Raw genomic sequence first — 11009 nt, forward strand, 5'->3', positions numbered from 1 at the left:
GTGCTGGGTATTGCATTAAGGCAGTTATACTGATATTGGTGAATATGCTGTCAAATAAGTAAAAAAATATCTGCAGAAATTATGTGATGCAATCATGTTTCTAACATGTTGTAGAACTGAGGCTGTTTCAGAGCGAAGGGAGGAACCACCCAGTGTCAGTGTGGTATTCCTGATGGAAGAGTGACTTCATTTAGAAACAGTGGCCTTTTTGCGTAGTTTGTCCACCAGAGAGCGCTGACGGGTTGATTTTAGCTCATTATGTATCTTGGGCACAATCCTCGGAAAAAACAAAACAAATCTAAGTGATCCAGATCAAGATTGTTTATGTTTCAGTATGTTTATGTGCTAAGGCAAGAAGTAAGGCCTAAAAAGTCATATTATAGTAAGGTATAAAAAGTCATATTATAGTAAGGTATAAAAAGTCATATTATAGTAAGGTATAAAAAGTCATATTATAGTAAGGTATAAAAAGTCATATTATAGTAAGGTATAAAAAGTCATAGTATAGTAAGGTCTAAAAACTCATAGTAAGGTATAAAAAGTCATATTATAGTAAGGTATAAAAAGTCATAGTATAGTAAGGTATAAAAAGTCATATTATAGTAAGGTATAAAAAGTCATAGTATAGTAAGGTCTAAAAACTCATAGTAAGGTATAAAAAGTCATAGTATAGTAAGGTATAAAAAGTCATAGTATAGTAAGGTATGAAAACTCATATTATAGTAAGGTATGAAAAGTCATAAAAACGTCAGCACTGTGAGTAAGCAGGACGAGGTAGACAAAAAATGATATTAAACATGAGCAACATTTATTTCAGTATTACCATATAAATATTCTATACACAATGACACTTTGTAGACTGGAGCAGGTAATGTGCAGGTTTACATCACAATAAAGTGCAAGGTTCTTCGCTCGGTGGTGGATGAAAGCAGCACAAGCGACCACATTAGGCGACGTCAAATCCACGGTGCTTGTTTTGTCATGTCAGTACATTTACATATGGCATCAGCTCAGTGGTTATCACAAACTGTATAAAAACTATTCAGTCGTCTGCGTGACAAATACACAGGTATCTTTAAAGAATAAATATACATTCAGGTCAATGTAGAAAAATAACGACTAAAAAATACGTTTCTCCCCTCTGCCCGCTCCACCTTCCTTCTTTTTAATGTCTTCTTGTGTTTCAAGTCTTAATAACATCATTTGAGGATCGTGCATTCAGACATACAAAAACCATATAAGTGTGTGTGTGTGTGTCTTTGTGTGTGTGTGTGTGTGTGTGTGTAAAGGAGAGAGAGAGAGAGACATTAGCCCTAAAAGCTCCACAGACAAAACAACAACAAAATTATGCAACATCAGGCACTTCCATTCCCTGCAGCTTCATTATCCCACAGAGACAGTTTTGGGATCACGAAACGCTGACCCATCATCCTCAGTGTGGGATAAACAACTTATGGACCAATGGGACGCCACTGTGGTGGATTCCACAGACATGACACATCACATCAGCTCCTGTGTCCACTGGGCAGGAAGCCAGCAGGCTTACACCACTGACCTCGGAGTTGGGCTTTTTTTTTTATTTTTAATTTGTGACATTAGTCTTTTCAGTGTTTATCCCTGAAATCAGTCTGTTTGTGGGGAAAAGTTTCACTTTCAGTTAATTATTCTTAGTACTTGTCAATATTTTACTACATTTTTTATATAATTATTTTAATGATTATTTACTTTTTTATTGAACTCTGTGATTTTTTTTTTTTTGGGGGGGGGGCTGTGTCACCCCGTGTTAATGACCATACTGCTCAGTTTCTCATGTTTTAGCCCGTTAACTACTAATGCACTTAAGCACTTAAGCATACTGCAGGTTTTTAGATAAGCTGCCACAGGATTCAGTTTATTTCAGGTGGAGTTTGCTCAGTTTTCATTGAATTGAAGATTTTTGAAGTTTCCATTTGTTTCTGACTTAAGAGTTTAGAGTTAGAAAACAAAGTTATTGCCGTTGAATAATTATTGTATCATTAATCCGTGATATCTAAATCTATTTGGATTTCTGTCATTATGATCTGTAAAGACTGAAGTTTGAAACTTGGAAATCAGAAAAGATGTGAAATGTTAGCATCTACAATGCCACGACAACTCGGCATCTATCGATGAAGATCATGTGATACGATCAAAAGCTCCAGAAACAGCTACTTGAGACTGTGATCAAGAATGAACCTGTCCTTGATTTTCATGCTATAATGACTTGACATACCTTGAGATGTGCAATCCATCCCAGTCAACAATCACTTCCTGCTTCTTTTTGAGCTCATGTTACATAATCAAATGATAATGCAAAGCAAAGAGGGTTTGTTTGGAAACTCTCCCATGACGGAGAAAGGTTAGAGAAAAGTCTGAAACATGATCTGAATTTTGAGCTTTCTTATTTCCTGCCTGGCAAACGTCTTGCTACCTCCTAGACTCATCTCAAACCGCTGCAGGGGAACCACCGACTTCGATCACATTTCTCTCGCTGAATGATTCGATTTTTGTTCGATCTTCTGAATGTCTTTCAGCCGAGAGGAGTTTTCCAAACAGAACTCGTTTGCATTTCATTACTACATAAGATCACCACAGTTTACTTAGAAAATGAAGGCAGCTAATTGTTAATTGCTAAAATGTGATGGATTATGTATTAAAGCAAGGCTTAAGTCTGCATGTCATTGGTCATTTAAGTGGAAACAGAGCTTTCCCAAAAATAACAAATTAATAAAACTTCAGTGTGTTTAATAAAAAAAAAAAAAGTTTTTAATGTAAACCATTGTAATTGGTAGTTAAAGGGCTAAACAGCTAACTCTACTAAATGTACTAGTTTGGCTTTTAGTAGAGAGATTTTTTAGTATTCATCTTCAGAATCATCAAATTTAGGGGTAAACACTGAATTTTTTGGGAAATGATCTCATTGAATATCTATATCTCTGAATATCTTCACAAATTATCAGGTGTTCGCAAAAACCATAATTAAAAATCAGAACTGATATATATTCGCCTTTAAACCCGCCGGTCAAACTTTACAAAGAGGCTCTTAGGATGTAAATTCAGTGCAATTCCATAATGTGTTCTGTAATCAAGTCTCGTCTAGACTCAGTCGTCACTTGTACGGTGTGTTGTGTGTTTTCAGATGAAGAGCTGGGTGGACAGAGGAAACTACACTGTCTGTCTTTGCATTGATAGAACTGTACTGGAGGGAAGATGCATGCAGGCGGATCAAATCATCTCTCAGAGGGTTTTGAAACGCGTACAAGACTAAGCCACATGTTGTACAGTGGTAACAGTCTGTGTTTACAGGTTACAGGTACAGCACTGCATGTTAGCGTGGGACTGACGGCTACGCCCACCTCACTGTAGTTTAGAGTATGTACAATATGTTTGAGTCCAGTACTGAACGGTTAGCTTAGTGTGGAAGAAAGACAGAAACAGCGGCCATGTTTACATGCACAGAGGACTCTTCCTCTTCTTCTTCTTCTTCTTCCTCTCACGTGATTCCTGGTGTTACCTAGCTTTACTTCCCCGAATGAAAATGTTGTAACTGTCTGGACTCACAATCAGAGCTGCACAGTACATTGGTCCATATACTGAACTTCAGTGCAACTGCATGGAACTTATTATATTCATTCATGATATTCACTGAATCCCTCAGGTATGAGAGGAGATAAGAACATGAAAATGTCACGTACAAGGCTGTTAACCGTTTTAAAGGCACCCTGTGGAGATTTTGACCACTGTGCCATGGTGCAACGTCGGTGAGTGGGTTTGTGTTTCCTGCACCAGGGAAAGTAGCGATGCACGGGCGAAATCCAGGGAAGAAGATTGCAGACTCCGCACATGGATGTAAAACAATACAGGGTTCAAATTAATCAAAAAACTCAATGCAATGCAAATGTTTTTTTGAAAAAGGAAATGAGCTCAACACGACTGTCTTGAGGAAACACAAAACTTTTTGGTGAGTAACAGTGAATGTAAATGTAACTGTCTAGGGAAAGAAAACTCTATTGTGTACCTTTAAGACCCTTTATGTACCAGAACAATTTAACCACTAGCGACAACTCAGAGATTCCTTAGGGAGGTGTTAGATCTGGCTTCAAAAACTCACTTCACAACCCTTTTTAAGGGACTAAGTCACTCCACCATCTCACCTACCTAGTCCCCTTCTCATCTGTTTGACAATGGAAGATTCAAGGGGCTGACGCTGACCTAAGCCCAAGTCTGCGCCTCCAAAATCTACTTAAATCTGGCAGCCATATATGGGCCAGAGCCGGCTCACATTTGGTCCTCCAGTGGCGGTGAGTGCATATCAGCCGCAATGAGCCTGGCAACCTGTGTTCGCACATTTTGTTCTACAGGCAATAAACAGCCAAAAAGGAAATATTATTCCATCCTTTAGTATGGTGAAATAAGAGTATTGCCTTCACCAGATGTTTCTGTTGGATCTCTGCTCTAATCAGCTAACTTACTCCTCTCTGTAGAGAAAATGTTCGGGCTAGTTAGAGACTGTTTTAGCTGCTAACTGAGTTATCTGTCCACGGTTTTGCATTTCCTTGGTCACCAATAGAAGCCACAAACAGTTATAGGTATCTAATGCCCCTTTAATTCAAGGCAAACTCAGTCCCCACGTGTTAAAGGTGAACAGCTCGCCCTAAATGTAACATTAACTGGAGTCCGGCTTTTATCCAGGTGACTCTGTGCATGTAAACGTACCACTGACCAGACTGGAAGTAGCTTTCGAGGGGAAGAGCAGAGCGAGAGGTTGCAGAGAGGATGTGAAAACACCGCTCTTGGTCCGCAATCACCATTTACACGCTGCTATTAAGCCAGTGCCTCCAGCTCCTTCCTGCAGTGCCCACCCTGCCAACCTACTCCCACTTCATCGCTTCAGACCTCCAGGCCCCAGTCTCTGAAAAAGCCCTTGGCCACTCTCGACTCTCGGAAAGTCACCGTGAGGGAGTTGAGGGTGATGTCTGTGACTGTCACCTCTCCCGCACTAATGACGGGTCTCCAGACGTCGTCCGACTTCTCCGATGCAGTGACCCCGTCCGGTACGATGGCAGAGCGCCACTCGTCTGTCTTCTCTTGTCCTGAATGATGCAGGAACATGGAGAGAAAAAGACAGGGTAGAGTTGCAGTCAGTGATTCCATCAAGCCTATCACATGTGTACTGTTATTGAGTTAACCTCCCTGCTCCGACCTGGGTGTATTATCTCTGCTTTGATTCATGGCATAAATTGACAAAGGCAGATAGGATGCAATTGGCTGCAGAAAACGACTCTAAGTGCTTCTGAGGTGAGAGGGAGGACAGAAATCCCCCGTTCTGAACCCCACATTGATTATTTTGGGGAAACTTTGAGATGTCTTAACTTTAAACGGTTGACAGACAGCTGGTTGCCACCGATTGCCATTTCACTGTCACAAAGATACACCTGTATTTTTAAAGTAGAGGCTCTAGAGCAGCCGTTGTCGTACCTTTACACGCACACGGAGACTTGAAATACTCTTTCATTAGTCTGTATTTTGATCCCTGCCTGATTTGCTCTTTAATCAGCTCAGGATAGAGGGTGTTTCTGGTTGCATGCCCAGTGAAAAAAGCCTGTGCGTGGCCGTGCCTATTAGGAGGTCCACAAAGAGTCAGGTAAACTGGGTCGTGATGGTGATTAGAGCCGACTGGCTGACCAAGTGACACACTTACCATTATGAATGCCTCCACTCTTCTCTGTTGTGTCCTTCTGAGCCACCTCTGTCTCCTCCTCTTCCCTATCCTCCTCATCTTCTACATTGTCCTCCTCTTCCTCCTCCTCCTCTTCTTCTCCTTCTTCTTCTTCTTCGTCTTCCAGGCCTTCCCAGTCCTCTTGTGTTGGACTCGCAGGGTTTGAGTCAAGGCACCTGAACTGTGACCTGCTGGGTTTGACTTTGTGATGTGCCACTTGCGGTCGTGGGCCTTGCCTGCAGGCAGTGTACGACTCGTCCTCGTCCTCATCCTCGTCCTCGTCCTCGTCCTCATCCTCATCCTCATCTTCATCCTCATCCTCATCCTCGTCCTCGTCCTCGTCCTCTGGGACCAGTGAGCGCGTTAGGGAGAGATGCAAGCGGGGTGAAGGCTTCTCTGGAGTCTTGTGAGCGCTGCGGAGATCCATGGTGTAGACCGTGTTCTGGATCGAGATCAGAAAGAAAGAAAATGCATAAGAGTCGTCATTCGAATAATTGTGTGAGCAAGGTGGTGGCCTGTGAGGAAAATACCTGGACAGTTTCCAATACAGGAAAAGGAAAATAGAAAGACAACTGTACACTCAAGTATGAACCACTGTGAAGTTGTGTTGATAAGAAAAAACTCTCGCCCAAACTTTACCTGCAGAAGGAGTCTTTTGGCTTTTGATCCTTTCCTCCTGTGACCCAGAGCTCTGTCTCTCTGCTCTCTAGGAAAAAACGAGCACATTAATAAACACATGAAAATGTCCTTGAAATGTATTCACTGACTATTTTATGGAATAATTTCAAGCCCATTTTGAACCTAACATGTAACATGTTTCTTTTGTCTAAATGTGTTTTCATTGAGTTCATTTTCCACATGGTATAAAAACTGCATCTCGTATATATTTCATATAGCTGTAATTAATATGTTTACAATGACAATGGACCACATGACCAAATGTGTAATGTGAAAGAGGTCGCTCGTAGAGACAAACCCATGTAGAGTCATCACCTTTCTCTGCAGCTCCCCTCAGCTCTATGGAGCGTTTTAGTGTCTTTCAGCTCGTTGTTTTGGTTTTACAGCCCACAGCTTCACTCTTTACTCTTGCTCTTACAGTGTCTTTTTTGGAGGTGTTTTCAGTGAAAAAGCTCTAAAAACCCACTGCTCAGCACCAAAGCAGACAGACACAGTCAGAACCTGGCTGGTGAACATCATGGAGTATGAAAATTAGACTTACATTCATCAGGCAAATAGAAACACGACTCTGAATGAAGGCTAATGTTCTGTTGTCTTTTCTTTGTGTAAATAGGAAACTGTTTCTTAACATGTTTTTGCACATCAACTTACAACCAAAACGAAAAACAGTAAAGTTATTGCAGCTTTATATTCTATTTCAAATTCAGAACACATCACTTATTATTAATCCACCAGAATAATAAGAACTTTTACCTGCTTTCTGCTTACATGGATCTATTGTGAAATAGATATGCCCAGCACTCAACAACACTGTACTCTTCTCTACTGCTCTCATAATTGTAGCCAAATGTGTATCTGATCACATTTGGAGATGATTTGGAAGATCCTCCTTGCACAACTGGTGCATTTAGATGTGGATTTTATGTGTTTTTCTATATCCAATTCCAATCCAACAACCAAGGACACATGCTCCAGCTGGAGAGGGATCATGGATCTGGGTCTTGGTCTGCTGAGTCATGATCCCTTTATGATCAATATAATGTTAGAAGAAAACTGATTTATTCCTGCTCCGCTATGTGTCAAAGCTTCTGGCCTTTCCTGAACTCAGGCACATACAACATGTTGAGTGGAACCTTACTTCTCTTCGTAGGCCTGCACCAAGCGCTGGTCCAGAATGTGTTCCTCAGGTTCCCATGTGCTGTATCTGCAAGACATAAAAATAGGATACACAAGTAGAAAATGTTTCTACTTATATTCTGCTTTCATTGATTTATTTTTTTACAAAGGCCATAGTACTTTACTGTGCATACATATAATCTACTGTGCATGTCGATGTGAATATGACGCACCCTTGCAGGTTTAATATAATCAATTCATATCTCCAAATTAAGTTTACATACTTACTTTGGAGGCCATCCTTTCCACTTCAGCAGATACTCCACATTCCCCTGTGGAGACGTAAAGTTTTAGAGCAGCATCAGCCAAGAAGAAGTTATTTCAATTAAATCATAGAGTGTACAGTGGCTTGTCCAACACACACTAAATTTAAACCATTTAAATCTGTTAAATGTGGTGCTTCCCCTGGGATGTCTGTTTTGATAAAGCTTGAAGCGATGAGTTTACTGTCGCTGTGTTCCATAGTAAAAGGTGTATGCCGATACTGGAGGTGCTACGATCAAAGAGTCACATCTGTGAAACTAAAGGTTGCACACCGTGAACTTTAACATGAAGTTAAAGTCAGTTAAAGTCAAAAAGTCAAACTTTAAAAGCCTGAAACAGCTGCAACCCTGATTCGGATTTCATCAAAACTTGCAGGATTAATGATAATAATTGGCCCAATGGTGCCTGTATCATTTGTGGGATATTTCCTCTTTAGCCTTCATTACACTCAGACCAGAGAAGGTTAAAGCTCTCATCTCTACAAAAGTTTCCGTTAAGCTTTCAAGTAAGTGTGTGTGTGTGTGTGCCCTTTTTAAACAATTTGCAGTGCAATCATTGTCAAAATAGAGTTACACTAACTAATATACAGTGCATTATACGACAATAGGGAAAGGAAAAAAACAAGGGCGACACTGACCAACGTCTTTCATCTACTTAATATCTTTATTCCAATACGTTCTTGATCAGTAGGAAGATGCTGTCGTACCATCAGACAACATCTATAATTAACAGATAATGTAAAATGTACTGTATGTTTTCCAGATACCAGGCAAGCCTTTCAGAGTTAGTCATCCTCGGTGACATCATTCAGTAATAACTTCCAAGCTCTCGAAGGTATTCTCAGTGGGTGAGGTCACCACTTTTCCCGACTTCATGTTACTCACCCAGTTCCCCATATACAGTAAAAAGGACATGCATGCGATGTATACTGGGTGAGACTTACAGTCTAAATTAACAGCATTGCTTGCTCCCTTAACTGTGGCTGCTATAATAAATAAATATAACATGCAATATAACTAATTTAACACTCGGTGCATGTAAATATTATGCACTCATGGTATAGTTACAGGCCTTTTATATATTAGAAAATGCTTTTTATAGCATCGCTGGAAAGATCAGTTAAACTCAAGATGCCTCCGTGCACTAACTATCCAGGAGTAGACATGTTTGAGTTGTGGGTTGGCAGATTATTGAGTACTACATGTGGTTTTGACATCAACTTATGTGTAGTACTGAACTTTCACTTTATTCTAAGTGAATCCTAACTTCAAGCTTAACTAACAAACCACTTAAACATAGTTGCTATTGACTAAATCTGCATTGCAAACACTTACAAAGTATAAATTCAAAGTAAGTCGATCACCAGTTATCTCTGAACTCCTTTTTACAGTATATTTTGCCAAATTGCTGTTGGTTGCACACACCTGACATGTCAGCGTTATTGCACTTCATGTCTATATTCTCTATATTAGTGCTGAATTAATTCCAGCCTCTTACATGTTCGTAAAACTGGGATTGGGGAATGGGTAAAAGTTTTTAATTGTGTATTGCTACTTGAAAAAAATAAAATAAAAATCAGATGTTAAAATGCTAATTGGCAGAAAATGCACAATGGCTCACGTGTCCTATCTTTGTATCTGTGCTTAGTTAATTTTACTATAAAGTGCTTAAATCATTTTTTATCTACCCCTGCACATTCATGCCGGGGGGGGGGGGGGGGGCTGCTAGTAAATAGGCGCCATAATTTGTAGCTACGCACTCTCTTCCGTCAACACTAACACGGTAACTTAGATTCAAACCCAATTAGCAAGCAAACAGGCCCAAACGGAGGTGTTAGGTTAACAACGTGTCCTCCTCCACAGCCTGTGCAAACACCTGACATGTTAAGCTGTAGTGCAATGACAACACTCTCACGTTACATTAAAGGGACATCCTCCTCTTACCCGCCCCCCCTTTTTTATACACAGCCCGCAATTAGATAACCAGATTAGTCGCGCGATTCTGTTCATTTTAATCTCTCAAGCTTCCATTGGCATCCTCAAGTAGCATCCTCTCCTCCCGAAAATGTGTTTTCCTTTTTCAAATGCTGACAACGTCCCGCGGATACATTCAGTGAAGGTGTTGACCCGTTACCTTTCTAACTCTTTTCTTGACGATTGATTCCACGGCAAACACTTGCTCTCCAATCGCTGACAGCTCCATCTCTGTGTGCACGCGGCCGGCCGTTGGGCTTTAACTGTCAAAGTAACGTCCTTCTTCTCCACAAACTAAGCTAACGTTTAACGGGTTATCACAGCGCTCCCTCGGTGCAGTCCTCTCCTTTCCCGCTTCTCCCTCAGCTGTCTTCTTTTCCTGACAGTTTTTTTTTTTAAGGGCCCATTTATCCGGAGCGACTTCCTTGTGCTGGATCTTTCTGTGCGTCCAGTGACTTTACAAAATCTGCGACACATCTGCACACCGCTTCGCGCGCGCCCGTCTCCCGAGAGCGCGCTCCCTGACGATGAGTCGGCGCGCGCCACTAGCTGCCTCATCTCCCCCCCCCCCATCATTCATTCGGTGTATGGATCATAGACTGCGTGTAAAAAATGGTATGAATAGATGAGGAAAACGGTCGTGAAGACGTGCTCACATCCAGAAACACTACGATGTAAACACACTCTGTAGGTTAAAGCTTTGAAATTCAAAATCTCAATGAGAAACAGTGGAAAGAATCGGCGGCAAATGTACTTAAAAGTATGAAAAGTAAGTATACCATATGCAGAAAATGCACCTCTGACTGACATTATTAACTGACATTATTACATTGGTAATACTGATGCATAAATGAAAAAGTAGCATTTTACTGTTGTAGTTGAGGTTTCACTCGTTTTAACAACTTTATGTTTGATACCATAAGTCCAGTGGTTTCCTACCAAGGGCACAAGATAAATCTCAGGGGTCAAAAGAAAGTGGGGCAACAAAGTTCTGCTTCACAAATTTGAATTTGTATTTTTTTTCCCTGACACTTTGCTTTTTTTGTGAAATATTAGTTGTATAACAACTGAAATCTGACTCGGAGCCCCAACCAGACATTGCTTTTTTGTAAAGGTTCACAAGCCAAAGATTTTGGAAACCACTGGTTCAATCCTCTACTAGGTAACTAAGATTTTCATGT

At 40.7% G+C, this 11009-nt stretch overlaps 1 protein-coding gene across 1 annotated transcript; it reads right to left on the minus strand.

Annotated features, from left to right (window-relative positions):
- Nucleotides 1-786: 786 nt before the first annotated feature.
- On the minus strand, nt 787-10374 carry cbx7b (chromobox homolog 7b). The gene is made up of 6 exons (XM_023395505.2): nt 9989-10374; nt 7820-7863; nt 7554-7619; nt 6377-6443; nt 5720-6179; nt 787-5111 (listed from the first exon to the last, which is right to left on the minus strand). Exons 1-6 carry the CDS (start codon nt 10055-10057, stop codon nt 4909-4911), a joined length of 909 nt encoding a protein of 302 aa, XP_023251273.1. The 5' UTR covers nt 10058-10374; the 3' UTR covers nt 787-4908.
- Nucleotides 10375-11009: the final 635 nt, after the last annotated feature.

This window comes from Seriola lalandi, unplaced genomic scaffold (genome assembly GCF_002814215.2).
Source record: "Seriola lalandi dorsalis isolate HSWRI2012SDOR001 ecotype SW California unplaced genomic scaffold, Sedor1 jcf7180002054965, whole genome shotgun sequence".
Classification (NCBI taxonomy): Eukaryota; Metazoa; Chordata; class Actinopteri; order Carangiformes; family Carangidae; genus Seriola; species Seriola lalandi.